This window comes from Cetorhinus maximus, chromosome 4, assembly GCF_964194155.1.
Source record: "Cetorhinus maximus chromosome 4, sCetMax3.hap1.1, whole genome shotgun sequence".
Taxonomy (NCBI): domain Eukaryota; kingdom Metazoa; phylum Chordata; class Chondrichthyes; order Lamniformes; family Cetorhinidae; genus Cetorhinus; species Cetorhinus maximus.
Genome location: NC_135882.1, coordinates 45,767,206 through 45,791,764, shown reverse-complemented (window position 1 = coordinate 45,791,764; position 24,559 = coordinate 45,767,206). Strand labels below are relative to the sequence as shown.

General features: G+C 40.9%; 1 protein-coding gene across 1 annotated transcript in view; it reads right to left on the bottom strand.

The window, feature by feature from the left end:
• The window catches only part of LOC144679590 (transcriptional activator GLI3-like), a 410,012-nt gene that overhangs the window by 243,365 nt on the left and 142,088 nt on the right, over window positions 1-24,559 (bottom strand). The window contains exon 3 of the mRNA XM_078540127.1: window positions 17,028-17,270. Within this exon, the coding sequence (XP_078396253.1) occupies window positions 17,028-17,270 (243 nt within the window). The remainder of the gene's footprint in view (window positions 1-17,027; window positions 17,271-24,559) is intronic.

Sequence of the window (24,559 nt, the reverse complement as noted above, 5' to 3'; positions counted from 1 at the left end):
TAGGTACCCTTTAGAATTGTTAAAAGCAGGCATAAATGTGCATAAAAAGCTCACAAAGTCATTACTATCAAACTCATTGCAACTGCCAACAGGTCTGTCAAAATCAAGTGTCAAAACTGTCAGAAGCACCTGTCAAAGGGAGCTGTCAAACATTTAAATATCCTGCCCTTTAAGTCTTCACAAAAAATGTCTGGAGTGTTAAAAAATGATTGCTTGCTATTTCACTCTGTCTGTTGACATAAGCTTTAGGCCTTCTATAAATGGATTAGTACTGCATGACTGATTTCCCAACATCCATTATCACAGTTGGGTGTCTGCTAGTTCAGTTTGATTGACAACTACAAGCAGTTATAGACTCTTTGATGTGGGACTATGAATTCCAAAGCTTGTTGTTATGGGGAATTATTCACTTGAATGAAATGTTTGTTATAATGCTTTATTTAGTTGAAAGAATGTAAATGTAGTAAATGTTTTTTATTATTGAGTTTTTCCAATATAGTGAAGTCTGCAATAGGCACTTAGAACTTTATTTAAAGAACTTTATTTTATCTCACCTCTGCAATAGGTCTTGAGGTCTGCCAATGGTGGATACTAAACGTGTTGACATTGAGTTGTAAGGGCAAAAGGTGGTATCTGGGGGCATGGATTGGCATGAGTTGGCACTAAGTTGACATCAGGGCTATAATGGGCCATTGGGGGAGGGTGGAAGGGTATAGTCTGGCATAGGGGCTATAAAGGGCCATGGGAGGTGGGTGGGGGGCACCGGTTGGCAATGGAGCTATAAAGGGCCATGGGGAGCATGAGGTGGCATGGGTTGGCATGGATGGGGCATGGGGAGTGTGTGGGGGTGAGGGCTGAAAGGATGTTTCATGATTAAATATTTCATTTTAAACTTTGGACACAGTGCCAGAACTCAGAGGTAGGCCTTCCGCCCAGCCTGCCTCTTTGCGCAGCATCCTCCTCAGTTCTTCCCTGGTCACCCACCCTGACTTCTAATCCAGCCCGCGCCCCCAGGCTGAAAATCTGACATCTGGGTAGCCTTTTTTAAAGGTCGGGTTCGCTGAGCCAGGAATTCTCCTGTCTCTGCGCACCCGACCTAGGAGTGAAAATTTCGGCCCTTGTATCCAGGAATATTTAACACCCAATCCTGTCCTTCTTCGAGCCATGTCTCTGTTATAGCCACAACATCTCGGATATTACCACCTGGTTGCCACACGCCTGCCAAGCTAGTTTAACTTATGCTGCTCGCCTCACTGTAAAAAGCCTCGAGAAAATTACGCCTTGTTGAATGAGATGTGGCTGGGCTGTTAACAGTATATGAATTTCATATTTACTACAAACACGTTCAGTAGTCCTGAAATGCTACATTCATATCTGTGGAATGTCAAATTTCTCTATAATGACTTAAAAAAATTCTCATTTTAATATTTTTTAAAAGCTTATTGTCTTTGTTTAAGCTTCCATCTTAATGTCATCATTCATTACATGGTCTGAAAATGGGAAGGATATTAAGTGCTTTTAACTTCCTGGTTTGCCCTGCTGAATTTTTCAATGTAAGTGGCTCTTCCCCTGCATGCAAAGCCTTCTCCTTCATTTGGAACCAGATCTAAACTGCTGTCAGGAAGGGGCAAACCACACCAAAGAGATTGCTAGATCTTTGTGGGCAGCTTTCTTCGAGGCCAGCAGTGAACGCCCTTGCTTTGTTGCTAACTGCAAAATCTGTGCCAAAGTTTTAACAAACTATACATAATTAAAGATACATGCATAGAAACAGTTAGGAACAAAAATTGGAGAAGACAGAAACAGACAGATAAAATTAGAAAGAGGGCACAAACAGATATGAAGAGTCATGGAGAACTCAGATAAATGAATAAATAGTAAGAGGAGAGAGAAACATTCAATAAAATATGGTGGAAAAGAATGTGTGCGTGAGAGAGAGAGAGAGAGACAGAGATAATATGGGGCAGCAAGGGCAAGAAAGATCAAGTGAGAGTGAGCAAGAGGTGGAAAGACAAAAATATATGGGAATGAAACAGAATAAATGGAGAGAGACTAACAGAGAGAAAAACAGCAAGTGATATAGAAAAAAAATCACCATTACAGTGGTTATAATTAATTTGAAATGCCAAAAAAGCTTGCATTTATATAGCACCTTTCATGACCACAGGACCTTTCAAAGCACTTTACAGCCAGTTAAGTACTTTGAAGTGTCATCACTGTTGGAATGTAGGAAACACAGCAGCCAGTTTGCACACTGCAAGCTCCCACAATCAGCAATGTGATGATGACCAGATAATCTGTTTTGGTTATACTGATTGAGGACAGGTATTGAAAAGTAGAAAGATTTATGGCACAGGAGGAGGCCACTTGGCTCATCGTGCCCGTGTCAGCCAAAAAAAGACCCATCCAGTCTAATCCCATCTTCCAGCTCTTGCTCCCTAGTCCTGTAGGTTACAATACCTCAAATGCATATCCATGTATTTTTTTTTTAAGTGCAATGAGGGTTTCTGAAATTTCCACCCTTTCAGACAGTGAGTTCCAAACCTCCACCATCCCCCAGGTGAAAAAGTTACTCAACTTCCCTATAATCCCTCTACTAATTACTTTAAACCTAAGCTGCCTGGTTCTTAAGATCATAAAAAATAGGAGCAGGAGTAGGCCATTTGGCCCCTCGGGCTTGCTCTGCCATTCAATAAGATCATGGCTGATCTGATTGTGAACTTAACTCTACTTTCCTGCCTACCCCCAGTAACCCTGGACTCCCTTATCGGTCAGAAAGGTGTCTTACTCAGCCTTGAATATAATCAATGACCCAGTCTCCACTGCTCTCTGGGGAAAATAATTCTAAAGTCTAACAATCTACTAAGAGAAAAAAAATATCCTCTTCATCTCCATCTTAAATGGGAGACCCCTATTTTTAAACTGTGCCCCCTAGTTCTAGACTCCCCCAGAAGGAGGAACATCCTCCCAGCATCCACTCTATCAAGTCCACTCAGATTCTTATTTGTTTCAATAAGATCACCTCTCATTCTTCTAAACTCCAATGAGTATAGGCCTATCCTTCACAACCTTTCCTCATGAGACGACCCCTTCATCACAGGAATTAGCTGAATAAGCCTTCTCTGAACTACCTCCAATGCAATGGTATCCCTCATTGAGTAAGGAGACCAAAACTGTACATAGTACTCCAGATGGGGTCGCTCCAAGGCCCTATGCAGCTGTAGCAACATTTCCCCATTTTTATACTCGACTCCCCTTGCAACTGTGGTATAAGAGTCTAGCACATGTAGCATTAACATGGAACTCAGTACAGTATCACCCACACTGTGATGTAAGAGCACACATGACCTGCACCTAGGGGTCAGTCTGGTGCTGGATAGAGCCATGTGCACAAGCAAGCATGGAGACAGCTCCTAGCTTGAATCCTTTACTGTATATATGTATATAGTTCTTGTAGTTAATAAATACATACAGTTAGCCTACCTAAGACTACGAAGACTTCATTAAAGCCTACCAAATGGCATCCAACACCTGACAACAGCAATAAAGGTCAACATTCCATTTGCCTTCCTAATCACTTACTGTACCTGCATACTAGACTTTTTGTGATTCACATACCAGGACACCCAGATCCCTCTCGACAAAGATTTCTGCAGTCTCTCTTCATTAAAATAATATTATGCTTTTCTATTTTTCCTGCCAAAGTGGACAAGCTCACATTTTCTCATCTGCCAATTTTTTGCCCACTCGCTTAACCTATCCTTTCGTAGACTCTTTGTGCCCTCTTCACAATTTGTTTTCCTACCTATCTTTGTGTCACTGACAAATTTAGTTAGCATACGCTTGGCCCCTTCATCCAAGTCATTTATATAGATTGTAAATAGAGGCCGCAGCACTGATCCCTGTGGGACTCCACTAGTTACAGCTTGCCAACCCATTTAATCCGACTCTCTGCTTTTGCTATTAACTAACCAATTCTCTATCGATGCTAATATGTTACCACCAACACCATGTGCTCTTACCCTATTTGGTAACCTTTTATGTGGCACTTTATCAAATGCCTTTTGGAAATCCAAATACACCACATATACTGGCTCCCCATTGTCCACCTTGCTTGTTACTTCCTCAAAGAGCTCAAATAAATTAGTCAAACATGATTTCCCATTCACAAAACCATGTTGACTCTCCCTGATTCCATTATGATTTTCTAAAACGTCTGCTCTTACTTCCTTAGTAGTTAATTTTAGCATTTTCCCTTTGACTGATGTTAGGCTAACTGGCCTATTCTGCTTTCTGTCTCTCCTCTCTTGAATAGAGATGTTACATTTGTGGCTTTCCAATAAGCAAATTATTGGTTCTTGGCCAGGATACCAGGGATAACTCCCCTGCTCTTCTTCAAAAAAGTGTCATAGGATCTCATCTACCTGAGAACCCATAGACTTCTGACTCAGAAGCACCAGTGCGATAAACTGTGGATACACAACTTTTCACTATCGCCCTTTTCCAATATGTTTTTACCCAATGTTGATCTCGGACCTGTCTGTTTATTCATTTATCCGAGTTCCCCATGACTGTTTGTGTCCCTCTTGCTCATTGTGGCCATCTGTTTCTGTATTTTTCCCCTTTTTCCTTCCTAACTGAATATGTGTCCCCAAATGTGTGCACTCAACACGCAAGGGCACTTGCTATTGACTTCGAAGAAAGCTACTACTTAAACATTTACTCCAGGGAAATTGTTAAGAATGCAGCAAGGGTGCAATGCCACTTTTATAAATTTTTAAAACTAAAATCAAATTAATTATACGAATTACAATTCTGGAACATAAGTGAGTGAAAGGTGTCTAAACCCATTATGATGTTGATGGTCAGCTCCCAAGTGGCTATATGCTTAGTTTTCATAAATAACAATCAAGGGGCCTCTAGCTCTAAGTACCTAAAATTAAAATGTGTGTCGCTGGTTTTGCCACAGGGTGATGTTATGCACCAATTGCAGTTGCATGATCCACTGCCGCTGGCTAGGTTACTGTGAAGAGGGAGCTGACTGTCAGTACATCATCAAGGCCCAGTGCACTGCCTTCTCGTGGTGACACATGCCAACTCGGCAGCCTACAGCCCTAGACTGAACTGCAGGGGATCGTGGAGGAACCTTGGCCCCCCAAAGATGCGATATGCAGACCCACTGGAGTGTGGACATGCCCTGGTGTCCATTAATTAGGTCCCTGTGATGAATGTTATGATCCTAGACCAGACCCCCAAGTTTTTGACAAGATTCAATGAGGGACCGATAACATTTTGTTTAAATTAGACAAAGTTCAAGATTCAAGTCACTTGCTAATAGAATAAAGCCACAAGATTCCATGGTCAGAAAAACAAAACAATTTACAATATCTATCTTATACTCTAACATTCAGGGTTAATATGAGGTACATGTGAATTAACAGGCAAACTGTGGTTGAACACACCACACTGCACAATAAATAGCAAACTTGATGAAGACCAAGAGTCCACAGATTTCTCAACAACCTACCCAGGCCTCAGTAACACTAAGTCAACCAATCTCACCAAAACTCTGTCTCTCTCATGAGGGATTCCAGTCTTCACCTTCGAAGATCTGAACTTGGAATTCTCTCCACAAGCCACTCCAACTTGGACGACCTCAACAACAGCCCACTTCGCAGGGTTTCAATTTTGTTTCCCAAGATTCTGTTCCCCTGGATTCCCGAGTATGCACGCAAGCACCAACTCACAAGCACAACTTCAGCTCTTCGGCCGCGCTGAACAGAACACTATTGTTCCAAAGGGGTTGCTTCAGGGCTTCCCCTGAGCCCTCTTCATTTAAAGTCTGCTAATTGTAGCCCTTTTCCTACTTCTTACCTTAACTGGGACCTCTTCCTCTCCCTGTCCGTGACCTTTCTTTTGGGACCTCTCCCTGTCCCCTGTGTGAAACACTTCTTTCGCAAGGCTGCTCCTGGTCACCTGACCCAGGTTCTTGCACCATTTTTCTTTACGCATAGGTATGCTGGGCCCAAAGAGTGCAAAAAATGCAGAACTGCACATGTGCTCCAGGTCTGTCCATATGCAAAAGCTCCAAGGTCTGTCAGGATTTGGTGCTCACTATCTCTGTTCTCAATGCCAAGGTTAGTTGACTTTCATAATGAGTCAAATAATACCCACTGTCAGGCAAGTCTGACTCAGTAGTGTCAAAGGCTCCACTCATTCGATTGGAGTCCTATAGGAGGCTTGTGATCCCTTAAGTAACCACCTTCTGGCAACTCCTATAACTGAGTAGGCTCCAGATGTAGGGGTTCCCGCCCTTACTGTGGATTCAGTCTATAAGGTCGGGAGGTAGATGCAGATGCCGGGCAAGTCTGTGATTCCAAATCTGCGATTCCAAATCTGCCCAGGCTATGCAGCCAAAAGCAAATGGAGAGGACACTTCACCTTTAATAAGAAATGGACAAGACACTTCAACCTTGCTCTTACCAGTGAGGGGATCAAAACAAGAGGTAACAGTTTACAAGTTTTAAGCCCAGCTCAATTGGTGTAAGGAAAGGGCATCACAGGTTGCCTCCAGTGAGTGCATTCTATTGGTCAGTCACAGCCCGTCTCAAGCTGGGCATCCCTTCAGCCAATAAGGTACTGACCTGTTAAGGTCTGCCTTCCTATAAGGGTGCATGAGGATGAGGGATCCTATCCCGACAAGTAGAAGGGCACCGAGGAAACAAAAGGTGAAGGCTCTCTGACTTGAAAGCTGGAACATTAGAGCTATGTGCCCTGGCATACAGGAGGACTTGCCATCAACAGACAATGTACGTAAAATCAACCATGAGCTACACAAGTTCAGCATCGATATTGCTGCTCTCCAAGATTGGTTGACACTGAATCAATACGCAAGGCCAATTATACCTCCTACTGGCATGGCAAAAGTGCAGGTGGCCATCGTGAACATAGATTGGGCTTTGCTGTCAACAACAGATTGCTGCAGATAATTAAGATGCCTGGCGCAACTTCTGAACGCCCTATAACTCTTTGTCTCCTTTAAGAGGCTGCCTTTTTAATTTGTCCCTTACTTTGTTAATTTAGTTTATTTGGTTTGATGCAAAAGAGCTACCTGAAGATGGAAGTTTTTTCACTACCATTTGCGCTTATGCACCAAGCTTGTATGCTGAAGATAAAGATCACTTCTACGATATTCTAGACAATATTCTGGAGCATCTGCCACATGGAGAAAAGTTATTTCTCTTAGGGGACTTAAACGCAAGAGTTGGATCAGACAGAGTTTTGTGACAAATGTGCTTCAATCATCATAGCCATGATAAGATAAAACAAAATGGACAGCAGCTACTACATCTTTACACACAGTGTGGACTTAGTATTACCAACACCTTCTTCCAGGACAGACATCAGCACAAGGTATAATGACATCATTCAAATCGGGCCACTGGAATCAACTTGACCCGATAATCACCAGAAGATATGATCTGTCCAGCGCTCTTCACAGTCATAGCTACCACAGTGCAGATTGCAATACTGATCACTCACCTCTCAGTAGCAGGGTGAAGGTGTAACCACGGAACATACACAAGTCCAAACACAATGGTATGCCTCGCATCAACATTCCATGTTCGAGTGATGGCAACAAATGTTAGACTTTCTCAGAAGCTCTCAGACAGTCCCTCCCACTGAGTGCTCACCAGATAATACTGATGAAGCATGGAAGTCTCTGTTGTAATTCATCTACCAAGTCGCAGTAACCACCTTTGCCAAAGAAAGAAACAGGAACAAAGATTGGTTGAAGAGCACTCCCCGCCCCTCCACTCCCCCTTTGCTGAAATGACTCCCATCAGTAAAGTGGAGAGTACAGGTCACCAGGCTTACAGCCTGTCTCCTAATCCTAAAGCATGTGACAATCTCATGCTAGCCAAGACAGCTGTGCCGAAGACAGCAAGGTGCTGTGCCAACAAGTATTGGATCAATCTATGCGAAGAAATATGAACTGCTAGTGACAATGGTAACCTTTGCGCTATGTGTTGTATAGTTGTATGTTGTCTCACGAAGAGGTTTAGAGACTTGTCTGGTTGAACAATAACTGTTTATTAATAACACATAACTATATACATATATACATGATACAGTCCTGACTAGGTGCAATCTTATGCTGACTTTTACCAGACTCACCACTACCCTCTATTACTCCCATGCGACTTGCTACATCATAATATGGGTAGTACTGTTTACCCAGTCCCACATTAACCCTTACAGTCCCGAACATCCTAACACTACACTACGTATGAAGGTATCAAAAGAGCACTCAGCCCCACCATCACGAAAGTTGTTCCTTTGAAATCCACAGATGGGGAAGTACTCACTGACAGGGACGAGTAAGTGACCAGTTGGATAGAGCACTACTCGGTCATCTCTCTCCCTGTGCTTGATGATCTTCTGCAGCTACCTGTCATATGTGAGCTAGATGCAGAACCCTCATTATTTGAGCTTGAAAAGGCCATTGACTCCCTAGTAGCAAGGAAAACACCTGGAAATGATGGAATACCAGCTGAGCTACTCAAGTACAGAAAGCCCCACCTGCTGCCCAACAGCCTCCTCCTTCTCTGCTGGAGAGGCGGCTCTGTCCCACAGGACATGCTTGATGCAAACAGCATTACATTGTACAAGAAAGAGGCGATCAAGAGGGTTGCAACAACTAATGGGGCATCTCACACTTCAGTGTCACTGAGAAGACCTTTGCCAGAGTCATTCTAACAAGACTCCATCAATTAGCCAACAGACTATATGCAGAAGCACAATGTGGCTTCAAAGCAGGCAAATCCATGGTAAATATGATTTTCTCCCTACATCAGTTCAACAGAAGTGCAGACAGCAGTTTACACCACTTTACCTTGCTTCTGTGGATCTCACAAAAGCATTCGGCATGGAGCAGGACAGGCCTCTACTGCATACTAGACAAAAATCGGCTTCGCAGTCTCATATGGTCCTTCCATGATAACTTGCATGGCACCATTCAGATCAACAGCTCCACCTATGACAATTTTTTGAAATCAAGAAAGGGGTGAAACAGGACTGCGTCTTAGCTCCTACTCTGTTTGGTATATTATGCTGTTTTCCTGACCTATGCTTTCCCTGCCAACATCCAACATGGAAGGAATGTGCCTCTACACACCTTCAGACAGGAAAACTCCTCAACCTGTCAAGACTGAAAGCCAAGACAAAAATGCGTGGCATGCACACTTTTGAACTTCTGTATGATGCTGCTGCACTGGTTGCCCCAACAGTAGATCGGCTCTTAGATCATCTTTCCCATACTTGTGTCATGTCCTTCCTCAAAATTAGCGCCAAGAAACCTGTAGTTATGAGACAGAGCGTTGTGTCACTACTCATGATCAGATTCAACACACCACCACTGGAAGCAGTCAGCAAATTCTGCTACCCTGGATCTACGGTAACAGACAACCTGTCTCTTGATGAGGAGCTCAGCACACGCATTGGCAAGGCAACGACCAACTTTAGCTGATTAACAACATGAGCATGGAAAAACAACAAATTGACTCGCAAAACCAAGATGCTTATCTACAAGGCCTGTATCCTCAGCACATTGCTGCTTGGCTGCAAAGCCTGGACAACTTACACCTAACCAAGAACAAAGGCTCAATAACTTCCACCTCCGGTTTCTACGTTGCATCCTCGACATCACATGGAAAGACAAAGTCACCAAAGAAGCAGTCCTTTCTTGGGCAAACGTGCCAAGCATGCTGGCGCTAATCAAGCAAAGGCAGCTTTGCTGGCTTGGGCAAGATCCCCAAGGATATAGTCTGCACTGCCCATGCCAAGAGACCAAGAGGGCACCCAAAACTCTGATTCAAGGATGTTGTCAAAAGAGACATGAACGCCCTCAACATCAATCAATCGATGCAAATGGCAACACCAGGTTTGGGCAGGAGTTCGCCACCACCACAACATGTGGTTTCAGAAAGCAGGCGCCAGCCCTGCAAACAAGGTGTCAGTAGGCATTATCCCACGTCACTGGCAAGGACAACTTCATGTGTGGCACTTTTGGCAGACTTTGCCTTTCCAGAATCAGCTTGTTCAGGCATCAATAGTGCAGCAGATGATCTCATCTGATCTCACCAGTTCCAAGACTCTGAAGCACCCTTCAAACTAATTTGGCAGTCCACTCGCTTCTCTAGGGGACTGCCAGATGGAGCACTCCATCACAAAGACGACAGATTCTATTCACATTTCTCCACAAAGGAAGCTTCCTGTTAACCAAACTACGGACCAACATTGGAAGTAATGAAAGATCCCAAGCTCAGATGTTTTCGGTCAGAAAACAAATTGCTCAGATGTTTGCGTGAGGAAAGAAATAAATTAAGAAGAGTCACTCACACAGCAGCAGTGGAACGGAAATGCTTGTGTATGTGTGTGTGTGTGTGTGTGTGTGGGTGTGTGGGTGGGGTGGGGGGGGGGAACAGAAGAAAAGGAGCAGCAGATTACAAACAACAATGTGATGAACCCAAATGGAAATCAGAACATGGGCTTCTACTCGATGACCCAGCTTTTACAGGCATTCTTGGAGTCAACCTCTTTAAATTAAAAGCACTAGGCGTGCATGCACACCACAGATCTGTTCTGCATGTGCACTGCAGATTGTAATGCCTCAACCAGCAGCATACAGAGCTGCCCAAATGATGGCCTACCATGTAACTGCAACAACTGCAAATGGAATCTGCAACCAGCATAACTAATCCAGAAATCAGGTTACGCACTGGATTTTGATATAAACACAACACAATTATGCTGTGAATGAATCTCACATTTTTAAAACTGTTTGGTAGTTTTGTCCAGGAATTACTAAATAAAAAAAGTGCTTGTGCAACACACAGGAAACCCATTCATTCCTCATCTTTCCCAATATTGTCAGCACTGATTGTTGGGCTAGCACTGTGCTCCTTAGGAACACTAAATCAGAAAGAACCTGCATGATAAATATGAAAAAAAGCACAAAATAAAAGTTGGAATTTTTAGCCATATAGGGCTAGACAGATTAAAAGTATTCAACAGCATATTAAGATAAAAGCAAAAAACTGCGGATGCTGGAAATCCAAAACAAAAATAAAAATACCTGGAAAAACTCAGCAGGTCTGGCAGCATCTGCGGAGGGGAACAGTTAACATTTCGAGCTTTTTATTAAGTTCATTAAAAACCACCAGAAACCATATTTAAAATACCTTGAATTCATATTAAAATTGTACATGCAGGTAGTTAAGTCTGTTGAATTTCATTTGGAAAGTTGATAACTCATTTTTAAAAATTCTTTCGAGTTATCAACAGTCACGGATTGCAACTCTTTCGAGTACAATCACAGTTCTTGGTTTCTGGGAGTGGGACATGAACCCACAACCCTCTGATTCAAAGGCGAGGGTGCTATGAACTGAGCCACAGCTGACACCTCAACTCATTTTTAAAGCAGCACTCCTGCCATAAACCAAGTAAAACCTTTCATCTGGACAAGTAACAATCCTTCCACTTGTCAGGAACCTCCTAAAAATCCTTTGCCATTACATTCAAGACTCACTTACCAATACACAAATACCTAGACATTTCAATGAAATTGTCTGCAGAAATGTCATACTAAGACATTAAAAAAAACTTTGCTAATATATAAACTCATCAACAACCGAAACATAGCAGCTGGTGTCTTTTTGTCAGCATTTAAACTCCCTTCAATGCAGTTGCATTTTTGAACAGGTTTGTTTCTTTTCGAATTAGCCTCCACTCCTTCTCAATTGCAATTTAACAGCAAAAACTGCTCCTATCGCTTTATCCCAAGGGTCATTCTGCTTGCCCTCCTCCAGTGGGTCACTGGGAATTTGATCAGTTTCAATCAAGGGCGTCATTTATTTTAGAAATTTCAAAGATAGAGGAATAAAGAGAGATTCCATGGACAAAATAAGATAACATATGAAAATGAAACATAAAGACTGGTATAATTGTGACTGTCAGTTGCAAGGAATGGAAAGAAGATCATTGGTGTTGAGAAATGATTGTTTGTGTAGACCTAGTTTTGCTGCGTGCAACAATTAGAAGCAGCTGTGAAGAAACAGTTTTGTAAATCAGCATCAAAATGCCCTTTGCAGCAAGTTTGCCCTAGGATCTGCAGAGTGAGCTCATTAAATGGTGCACTTAAGGCATTTTATAGAGAAAGAGTGTTGTTGGCAGATAGTGTATATTTTGTTCCCAACATTGATTACACTCTTGAAAATAAACTGGAGTCCAGAGTGCAGACAATAGAAATCAAGGGTTTTGTAGATCTTATGAGCTGCCATTGGACCTCCACTCAAATGTGCAGCCAATATCCTTTTTAGCCATCAATCAGGAGCCTTGATTTAGAACAGGGAACATAGAGGCTGTGGGTCTCCATTTGAGCACAGCTCCTGAGGGATTCCAAGTTATATATAAAAGTGCCTTTACTTTCATATTTATTTTTACTATAGCTGGCAACAAAGTTCCTCAGCAAAATTCTGCAACAACAGACTTCTAAATAGCACTACATCAGGGGACTGACAGCCAGGTGGTTATACCTGCAGGTGTTAGCATATTAGTTACAAACACTGACTATATAAGAAAAAAAATCACCCTTCATCACTGATTTGAGAGTGTTCTTTGCAAATAGTGCAGTATTGTTTGGATGGCATAATACACACCTGTGACAGATTTAAGAGGTATTGCAGAAAGTTAAGGTCACCCATGCATTTGTCATCCAAAATGTCACCCTTCCTCTTCTGATCTTTCACACTCTCACTCACTTTCTAAACAGCACTGAGGTTGACAGGCGTGAAACAAAACCCTGATGTGAGATGCTGCCTGCTCAAGAGTTATTTTACTAAACCTAATCCACAAAATATGTTGGCCTGTTTGAACAAGAGTGAACACTGCATTATATCCTTAGCTACACATGACTGACTTAAGACCAGTCACATGTGGGAAGGGCTTTCACTAATACCCACTAATCAATGCCAGTGGGTAATATACTTCATGACTAATATCAGAAAGCAATAAAACAGCAGCTATTTTAACAAACATGTCATAAAGCAAAGACTCAGCATCACATAAAATGTCCGTTCTAAACCTGTTAAAACTGGGATATTTTGCTTTGGAAAACAGAAGCATCTATTTTTCTCTCCAAAACATCCAGGGCACACAAGACTATGAAATACAACCCCAACCCACCAGAAATATGGCTTAATTCAGAACACACATTGCAGCTAGGGAAAATAACAACACTTTCATCTGCTTTATTTTTGCACAAGCTAGATTATTGCTGCATTTTCACAGTTTGGAATAAACACCAGGATTAAAGTTACAATAAAACAATTATTGAGTATCCTATTATTAAGTATCCCATTTGTAGACTAGCAAAGCTTCTGGTTTACTTGCTAACTTAAAAAGAGTAGACAAATAACATCTTAAAAAGAGCAAGGTGCAGGGATACACCTTCAAGTATCCATGAGGATACATAAATACCATCTTAACGGGTATACAGATTCTCAAATATCACCTTCAAAGGGCATGGGTAAGTACACAAATAACACCTTTAAAGCCACACTTTATAGATACAAATACCACCTTTAAATGTGCACATTGTGAATGCAAATACCACCTTAAAAACAGGCATGCACGGATACACAAGCAGCACCTGTGCATATTTCCACGCACCAATTGCTTTGTCCTGGCATGGCCAGTGCGTAAGACAAGAGCAGGCACAGCACTTTCACCATCATTACTGCTTCTACACCTGAATCTGAGCAGACTAAGGTACAGTTTAATCTCATTATTACTCGGTGTAAATTGTCATCATTTAGGGGTTCACCCTGCTCTGACTACGAAAGGATGCTCTGCTGGAAACAGGGAAAATCCATTAAATAGGGGCTCTGAATAATTAAGTCCCTTTGTATTTGGCTGATTCCACACAGAGGGAGGGACAGTTCACCTGGAGAGAAAGAACTCTGAACACTTTCCTTTCGAAAAAGACCCTGCCCACGCAATAGCCCACTGCTACTGAGCCATTCAGTCCACTGCTACTGAGCCATTCAGTCCACTGCTACTGAGCCATTCAGTCCACTCAGGCCACGAGTATCATTCATCTGCCCAGAACTTGTTTATCTTTGATGGGATGGTGGGAGGAGGAGAACAAACTTCAAGAATTACTTCCATATCCCTGGACTAGGAGAGGAGAAAGCAAGTCAATGAACCTCTGCTGGGTTGTAAAATGTGTAACCATTGAAGTGGGCTGTGATGCTAGCTGTGATCAAAGAGCCTGCCACCATTCTCTGGTTTGGCTCCAACGGAGAGAACTGCCTCTTGGACAAGGTACTGGTGCAGTGGATCTCTTCCAATAAGGACACTACTTTCAGGAGAAAAAGCATGCTTTTAACAAAAGTAAAACCTTCATTTACAAAAGCTTGATTTACTATCTGGCACAGAGCTTTCACTGGACAGGAACACATATCAGCTATTCAAGCACAAAGGTCAGCACACAGCATAGGTCTTTCCATTACTTAAAATTAAACTCTGCAACTGCTGCATTAAAACATAAGATTGACCACAATATGCTTGAAATATTGAGAATATTAACTGTTCTAAAAAGGATTTTTATTGTACTCCCAATCATTCACTTATGAAAGTCCAAATACAGCACCTTCTAAATTACTGGAATTCCAGTTATAAAACTCCACTGCAGGATTATAGCATCACAAGCATCAGTAATGCATAATGGGTCAATAAGAGAATAAAATGGCCCTACATCCTAATCTTTGTACCTGGACTAACAAAGCCAATGTCCAGACTTGAGATTTAGAATCTCTTTGATCAAGTCCTATAAAGTGTACATTCCCCTCTTCTGCCAAGCTAATAAGGCAAATCAAACCTGCTTTCATTCCTGACACTCCTAAAACTAATCAGCTGTCTTGGCTAATCAGTCATCTGTCCAATGACCTTTCACCTCCAGATACTAAACCTTCTGGCTAATGTAGAAAGCACCAGATAAGTCCCCTCTGTGAGGCTCAACGTGTTGATTAGAAACGCAGTCTGAACAGACTTAAAAGCATGCTTGCATCACATTCAAAACATCAAAAGTCTGAAGTCAAGTGATTTAACTTACAACATATAGAAAGTACTTCATTATAATATCATCATGCAGCTGCAAAATGGACAACCAGAAGTGATACTATCTCAGCCACGCAGGGTAAACTAATTCATGCCTTTGGACCTCACATCACCTTCTCATCCATTAGCCTCACAGATCTCCTTCTATGAGACAGGTTAGTAAAGAAGCTGGCACAGTCATGCTGGGCTGAATGACCTCCTTCTGAGCTGTAAATTTGAATGGCCTAAAAGCCAATTCGATGACCTGTAGTTTTATATTGTCCGATTAGCAGCACTATTAAAGGATTAATCTGGAGATCTGGGTTGTACACATGTGCACCATCTAGCACTCTTTTGAAATGTTCATGTGAAACATAGGCATCAGGCTAGAATTCCCATAATAAAACTATTGGTAGTTTGCCATAAGGCACACATATGAAAGGAAGTTTTGCACTTACAGTTAAAAGATTCTACCCTTCCCTTCCAGAAAAGGTGCCCTAATTTAGGTACCAGTTCCCATGGCTGTGACGAATGATTTAGCTTTGTTTTACAAATCCAAAGTACCATGTGCCTTGCAGAAAAAGATATGGTAAGGGACAGAAAAAAGCAGGAGTCAGAGGAGACACACATGTCGCTGCTTGTGCCCCTTTTCACAATGCATAACATGATAATTTAAACAGCATTTGGTGCAGAAGAACGAAGTAACAGTTTCCAATCAAATTGAATGTGGGTGCACTAACTACACCATGCTGGCATTTAAAAAGGGGGGAGAAAATTGACCAAAATGCAATTGAATATAATATGGCTTCTGTATAAGCTGAACGTAAGTATAACTTGAACATTATATACCTCATTGAAAGTTGAAAAGCACCTTGTTACTGAGTCAAACATCAGAATTCTTCCACGCTCACAATTAAACTAACAACACGTCCATCACAAGTCCAGTCCAGAAGTTACAGTCCAGTCCTGAAGTGTGAACATTCAAATCTCAGCAAATCACATCGATGCCCTCCCACTCCCTCAAACACTTACAACAAGTGATCATTCTTATTATATGAATGGCCTCTCTGCCTTAAAGCTGCATTCACTTACCAGGAATATTTGCTTAACTATAATTCATCTTGAAATAGAAGAATCTTCTGCTCAACCCAATTTCAGATTTATATTTGTTGTCATAGATGAGTTAAATATTCATTTCATATTTAAATTGAAATCCAGCATGATTTCAGCTTTGTGCAATCCAGTCATAATGAGATGAAGAAATCTAATGTGTTGATTCCAATTCCAATAGTTAGTTGATTACTTTGAGCAAAACCAAAGTTGCTTGCAATTTAAACATGAAGTGGACATAACATAGGCACAGGCTGTCACTTAAATGAAACACTCCCTCAGCATGCATTCAGCTGGCTTCATTTCACAAGCTTGATTTAGAAACATATTCCAAATTACAGTGTAAATATTTTAACAGAGAAAATGAAATCAACAAACTAAAGTTGCTGCAGGACTGCAGGCACGTCCTTTGATAACGTTCCCTTAAGTCTCCTGGACATTGAGACAAGATTTATTCATCAAAAAGAAAGGTGGTGGAATCGGTGCAGGCCAGGTCCAGCACACGTTGGTCTTGACACCTGAAACAGCTCAATCTAATGGAATCTCCTTTGTGAATTAAGCAGGATTGTCTTAATTTTCTAATCTATTCTGGCCAGCCAAAGCAGCAACTGTATCACCTGAATCAGTGCCCAAATAGACCAACTTAGCAGTTAGAATACCCATTAGGTGGATTCTGGACCAAAATCATCTTTAAGTAGAGGGTATATATACTTTTTTTCTGGTCCCTTAGAACTGAAGTGAATTGAACCAGTACTTACGATAATGTGGGTCCATGTAGCCGTTCCTTGGATCCATAGCAAAAAGTGCCCCACGGTAAGGAATGGAAGGCTCAGGTATGTGTGACAAAGATCCATGGATCTCCTTCTTGATTAGAGAAGCTCTATCTTCACTGGAAGTTGACGGTTCTTCACCGATTTTACTCAGGCTTTGCCCACCAGTGTGCGGCTGCATTGCAATTGCGTTTCTTCTCTCTCTGTGATAGGTGCCAGGAATTTCATCCTCTAAAAGAAGGAAGCACATTCCAAATCAGAATCAGCATCAATGCAGATACCACTGTAGACACTGAAGCAAAAACAATTTTTATTGTAATAAAAACATAAAATGCTGGAAAAACTCAGCAGGTCTGATAGCATCTGTGGAGAGAGAAACAGAGTTAACTTTTGAGTTTGTATGACTCTTCTTCAGAGCTCTGAAGAGTCAGATGGACGCGAAACATTAACTCTGTTTCTCTCTCCACAGATGCGATCAGACCTGCTGCGTTTTTCCAGCATTTTCTGTTTTTATTTCATATTTCCAGCATCCGTAGTATTTTGCTCTTATCTTACAGGTTTGATTGTTGCTGCTGACCTAGAGTTGTGAAACAACATCAGCATATTTTAAACTTTTTTTTTTCGTTATTATTTCATAGGATGTGCTCATCGCTGGCAAGGCCAGCATTTGTTGTCCGTCCATAACTGCCCTTGAAATGAGTAGCTTGCTCAGTCATTTCAGAGGGCAGTTAAGAGTCAACCACATTGCTGTGGTCTGGAGTCACATGTAGGCCCAGACTGGGTAAAGATGGCAGACATTAGTAAACCAGATGCATTTTTACAACAATAGATAATAGTTTCATGGGCCCATTACCAAGACTACTTTCAATTTCAGATTCATTAATTGAATTTATTCCACCAGCTGCCACAGTGGGATTTGGACCAATGTTCCCTGGGCATTAGCCTGGGCCTCTGGATTGCTAGTGACATTACTACTGTGCCACCGTCTCTCCTTAAAAATAATTTAAAAAAGCCTTGCATTTACATAGTGCTTTTCACAACCACTGGACACCTCAAAACACTTTATAGCTGAAGAAGTACTTTTTAAAGTGTAGTTACTGTTGTAATGTAGGAATTGTGGCAGCTAATTTGCACTCAGCAAACTCCCACAAACAGCAATATGATAATGAGTAGATAATCTGTTTTTTGTGATGTTGATTGAGGGATAGGTATTAGGCAGAACACTGGGGAGATTCCCCTGCTCCTTTTAGAAATTAGTGCCATTGGATCTTTTACATCCACCTGAGCAGCAGGTGGGGCCTTGGTTTAACATCTCATCTGAAAGATAACACCTCCAACAGTGCAGTGCTCCCTCAGTACTGCACTGGGATGGCGGCCTTGATTTTGTGCTCAATCTCTGGAGTAGGACTCGAACCTGAAACCTTCAGAGGAAAGTGTACTACCAACCGAGCCACAGCTGACATTCAACTAGAGAGAGTAAAGAGAACATTTTGTTTATATTTCACTGTATTCGGATCAAGTCGAAATTGAAGCAGTAATTGGGCCAATTCTTTAGCAAATTGTCTCCTTTCTCTCAATACAAAATGAAACTCACTCTTTCAGCAAGAGGTCAGATCACTAATTCAGGTAATTTTCATTAGATTTGAACAGCTCTCTTACCAAATTTAAAATGTGTCACACTGAAGCATGAACCCTGATTTCTCAGTGTAACTGGGATTACAGTGTGTCTGTGCATGCATGTCTGGACACATGTCTGTGCGTGCATCTGTTTACAGCTGCGTGTTTGATTGTGTGTGCCAGTGTACATCTGTGTGTGCATGTGTGCCTATGCATGTGTTTGTTTACTTGTGTGCATCTGACTGTGCATGCACACACAATTAACTGTACATGTGTGCAAACACCTGGCTGTGCATGTGTGCGCATCTGTGCATGCCTCTGTGACTGCCTGTGTGAACAAGCGCCTACATGTATCTGCATTTCTGCAGGTCCATGTACCCATGTGTGTGTGTGCCCTCCACGCACCTGAACTATGACAAAATTTAATGAGGCAGGTAGGAAAAGAAATGTTTGAATTACTTAAATTCGCGGTCAAAGCTTGTTCAGAACATCATAAACAGGTTAATGACAACAACTATTAAAGTTAAGGTTGCTTTGCATTGCTACAAGATTCCTTTTCCCACTCCTGTGCTAGCTATAATTGTGTAGGAGAACATAATAAATGATGATGAAATAATGTTGAACAGTTTCAACTAGTTTGGGTAAAGTGATTTTTACACTGAAAAGTTCCTAACATTTGTTACATTAACACATCATAATGAAGCATTCTGTCCCAATTTCTGCTTTTTTAAATTAAGTACAATGCACACATTTAATTAAGACACAAAGTTTAGCATCTAGTGATTAAGGATACCACTAAAAAAGATCATATTTGTCATTGTAGATAAGTCAAGTATCCAGATGTAATATGAGTGACACTGGCCGAGTACGGAGCACATCTGCTCTACTTGAACACCAACTCATCAGGAACAAGGGTCTCACAATAGATGTTGTCATCTCTTTCAGGTGAAAAAGCAGGAAAGAGGGAGTAGTAGGTGGAAGAGGAGGAGGAGAGGAAACAAAAGGGAGACAGAGGCTAAAAAGAGATCTCTTTTTTGCTAAAAGCTGTAATGAAGGGATAACAAGTGGGAGAGGCAAAGCAAAGGGGGAGAGGGAGTTTGATGAGAACCAAAAGTCCAACCCTACATCAATCCCATTTTCTGCTGCACTAAAATGCTCTTAATAAGGTGCTGACCTTTTTTTAAATCCATTTTCCCTTTTTGGATAGCACTTTTTTTGATTAATTAGGCAGTTCTCACCTTCTAAAAATAAATTAAAGTCACAAAATAATTCCCTATCCAGTGCCTTGAGGCTTCACTCTGGCATAAATGAAGCTTTACATCCAAATGGCTCACTGAAATAACACTTACTTTGCGTGCAAACGTAACCATTAAATAACCTTGTGCAGAACTCAAATATCTTTTGCCACAAAAATCTTCACCATGCAGTATTTAACAACGGAGCACAGGTGCATCATCCACACTATTCTGTTGAGCCACATTGTCCAACACAGTTAGAAATAAACATTGGCAGGCTGCATCAAACCAACTTTGTGAAAAGACACAAACCATATGGCATGGCAACAAGTGTGATTCTATTGCAGAAATATAAGCTGCTCTTCCAGAAGCATCTGACATCTGACTTAAACATACAATGAACAACTGCTATTACTTCAGAGCTGACGAAAAAACACTATCATAGATTAAGAGGGCATAAGAATTCGGTTAAAAAAAAGACAAGTTACTTAAAACCTCTAAAATTTCAACATGGATTAGCAATTTGCTGAACATCAGTGGTCATGTAACATAAAAAACACCCTCAAAAATCAAACTTGAAGGAGAAAATATATATATATTCCTAGAACTTACACGTCTAAGGGGGAGTATACTTTTGCCGCAAGCTCCTTTGAATTTCACAAAATAAAACAAAGGCATTGGTTTGCAACTGTCCTGCACAGGTACAGACCAGCTAGGTGCTGGAGACACAGACTAGAAGCTTCAACATTGCTAACAACTCAGTGCATAAAAACCTGCAGCTCACTAGCTCCAAGCAAGTCACAGTCTCATTTGAAAATATCCGGCCATGAGGGCAATCCTCTGTAATCTCTCTCACATATAAAGCCTCTCCCATTAGAGTAATTCAGGAAAAAAACTGATTGGTGCCATGCAAAGTTTAACCAGCTCATTAGTATTCTACCGGTGTGCCTCCTAGTGAACTTATTCTCTATTTAAACAGCTCTCTGGCGCTCAGGGGTCAGGTGGGTAATCATTAAATCAAACTAGTGTCACACCATCACAATCAGCCTAACAGAAAGAAGGTTTATTATTTTAGTTTTTGCAGCATAATGGTTTTACAAAATGGTCCCCAAGACAGGGTCAACAGCAGATTCAATTACAAGACAAACTCAACAAGAGTCTTGCGATAAACCAAGTGCTCTGTATTGACTTTAGTATGGGCTGCACTTCACACTCTGCCAGAAGCAGACTCCCATATATTGCATATGCAAAGATCAAGGAAGAGCAGCCTTTGCTCTGCCAGGATTTGTGTCTGCACATAGGCTGTTCATTCACCTTTTTTTCCTCTTTCCAATGGTTGCTCAGTTCAATTCACCCCACACAAAGCCTGAAGACCAAACCTCTATGCACCAACTGAAACATGTTCAAAACTGGGCCTTCTATTGTGATTGAATTTCTTAACGTCTTTTCAAATAGTGGAGAATGCCTTGAGGCTAAAGGAAGAAACAGGCTAATGGTGAATTGGGAGTACTGAGCAAATTTCAGAGCCCTTTCCTCCTTGCTTTTGAGGTTGAAAGCAAACCCTAGCCTTTCAAGTTTCAAAGTCCTTTTTCCCCCTGCAGTGTCACAGAAGGATTTGAGAAAAAGTAATTGTGCTCACAGCCTCCCTGATCAGAGCTTACGTTCTATTTCTGGTATTTCACTGTTCGTCTCCCAATAATAGTGCATGTTTCTCAATGCCTTATCCATCCTGCACTGTCCAATTACTAATTAAATGAACAATTGTTGCTCTAAATGCCTTTTATGTGTTTGGAGTGTAGGTTTGCATTCGCAAAAAAAACTATTCATGAGCCAATTTTGAAAAGCAAATACAAGAAAATGTATTGAGCTCAATGATCAAATAATTTCCCAGAAGTGCTTACGTTTGTTTCTGTGAAACTTCTAAAACTTACGAAAGGCAACAAAACAGGTGAATTGGGCACAGATACTACACATAGCACAAGCATCTCAGGATCCTAGCTTCACCGACAAGATCTTCATACTTACATCCAGTATAATGAGGAATCATTCAGTTCAAGGAAGAGGTCAAAGACATATGCAAGGAGGATTTTACCATGTTTGACAGATATGAGTTTCTTGTTTTTGGGGGGGAGTAATGAAACTGTTTTTGGCTCAGAGGCTGTATTACAGTATGGAAATGGATCATTAATAAAAGTCGTAGTAAATGCAGAAATAGTTTTCAGTTCCAAAATCCCAAACAGCAACTAGAGCTTCAAGGTTTCATCACACCACTAAAAATGTAAGGTAAAACCTTAAAGACAGTTAAAAGACTAGAGTTGGCTAAAACGATCATCATAAATGATTCAGTAACAAGGGGATTATCACTAGAAGAATGAAAGGGAAAATTAGAAGATTTTTTTCCCCACACAATAATTTATTATTCCATGAAATGTTTTACCACAAGTGGCTCTCAGAGTAAAGACTATGCCATATAAAAAGCAACTAGATACATATTTAAACAGGGAATAACAAAAAATACAGATGTGACAAACAAGAAATATTTAGTCTCTGTCCCTTCAAATCAGGGACATGTACCATAGAACTGTTTCATATTTGTCACAACAGAGAAATGATATTGGAGTAGGTAGTTGCAGTTGAAGAGCTAGTATAGGTACAAGCATGTGCTCTGGGCTTTAGTTCTACAATTTGTTTAAAAACAGTTAGATTATGTCATTTAAAAATTAATTTATTATACTGCTTATAATTAAACCATATACAGATGGGACATTGTTCAGCCTACAGAGGACCACTGCCACTCTCTGGGACAGGGTGGCAGAAACAAACTCTACTTTGCATTTCTGTTTGTTACCTGGCCAATAAACATATTCCTGGTTTATAAAAATGTAATGTGAAAATACAAAATATTAAAACATTATCAGGCAAGATTCCAGCAGTCATTTCCAATTTTGTTTTGAAATATCGAACTCAATTGCAAACAAGTGATTGGAACAGATCTCTATAGAAATATTTTCTCAAAAATTATTTAGCTGTTTTTGACTGTGATTCTAAAAAAAATACTTTGCGTAGCCTCAGAAATGCCTTGATGAACATTTTTGTTCAAGATCAGATTTAACCAAATTAAATGATAACAATATATAACAATTATAATAATAACTGTTCCCAATGATATTTCCTTTTACTACAAAGCTATTGCAACATACAAAGAATATGCAGCCCGAACACAGAGTAGGGTAACTTCAATCAGAAAGATGAGGACCATCTGACTAAGAGCACACTCTTCTCTATATGTAGTCTCTAGATACCATGAATAATTTTATTAGATCAATACCTCTGTGGGAGGATAGAGAACCTGTCTGCATAGGCGACTAGGCAAGGGCTAACATAACAAAGATAAAAATACCTGGAAAAACTCAGCAGGTCTGACAGCATCTGCGGAGAGGAACACAGTTAATGTTTCGAGTCCGTATGACTCTTCAACAGAACTAAGGAAAAATAGAAAAGAGGTGAAATATAAGCTGGTTTAAGGCGGGGGGGGGGGACAAGTAGAGCACAAAATTGGAAATGACCGCTGGAATTTTGCCTGATAATGTTTCAATATTTTGGTTTTTCACATTACATTTTTATACGTTTATTGGCCAGGTAACAAACAGAAATGAAAAGTAGAGTTTGTTTCTGCCACCCTGCCCCAAAGAGTGGCAGTGGTCTTCTGTAGGCTCTACCTGTCCCACCACAACCCCCCTCTTAAACCAGCTTATATTTCACCTCTTTTCTATTTTTCCTTAGTTCTGTTGAAGAGTCATATGGACTAGAAACGTTAACTGTGTTCCTCTCTGCAGATGCTGTCAGACCTGCTGAGTTTTTCCAGCTATTTTTATTTGTATTTTTGTTTTGGATTTCCAGCATCCGCAGTTTTTTGCTTTTATCTAAGGGCTAACATAACCTTGGTTGGTGATTGTATCAGGGCTAATCAGTTTGCTCCTTTGCAAATGTGTTGGAAATGAAAGGTTATCACATTAGTCACTGGTCAATGCAAAGTAAATTTGTTCCTGCAGAACCAGTTTAAAATTCCAAGTTAGAGCTGGAGACCTAATTTTCTTAAGATACACCCGCCCATTCATTAATTAGAGTTCATTGACTCAGCTCATTTTAAAGTATCAAAAATCAGCTGACAGAAGGTATTAAACCCTCTTTAGGCCTGGCTTGCCTATAATATTCTACACAACAACATTCACCCGTGAAACATCATAATACTCAGTGTGCCAACAGAGTGGTGGAGTGGTCTTGTCTGTTGTGAGGAACAGACATTCTAAGTGGAGTGTGAATAGTCTTATGATGTTATGTATCCAGACTTCAAGTACGCCTTTGACAAAAGACTTCAAACTGGTGGGAGTTCAAGATAAAACTTGAATTTGGGCAGTAAATTGGCTAGGAAGGAAACAGCAAGCACTCATTAGAGTGACATCAGGCGGTGATGGTGGTGGGGAGGAAGCAGAGTACTGGGTGAAGTGCTCCAGGGATTGATGTTTGTCAGAGCCCCTGCTATTTCTAATAAGCATCAACGAGTTGGCTTCAGAAACTAAACACAGACTGGTCAAATTAACAGATGGAATTAAACTGAGGAGAGGAGCAACTGAATCTAACAGCATGGCTAAGAATGTACCCAATGAG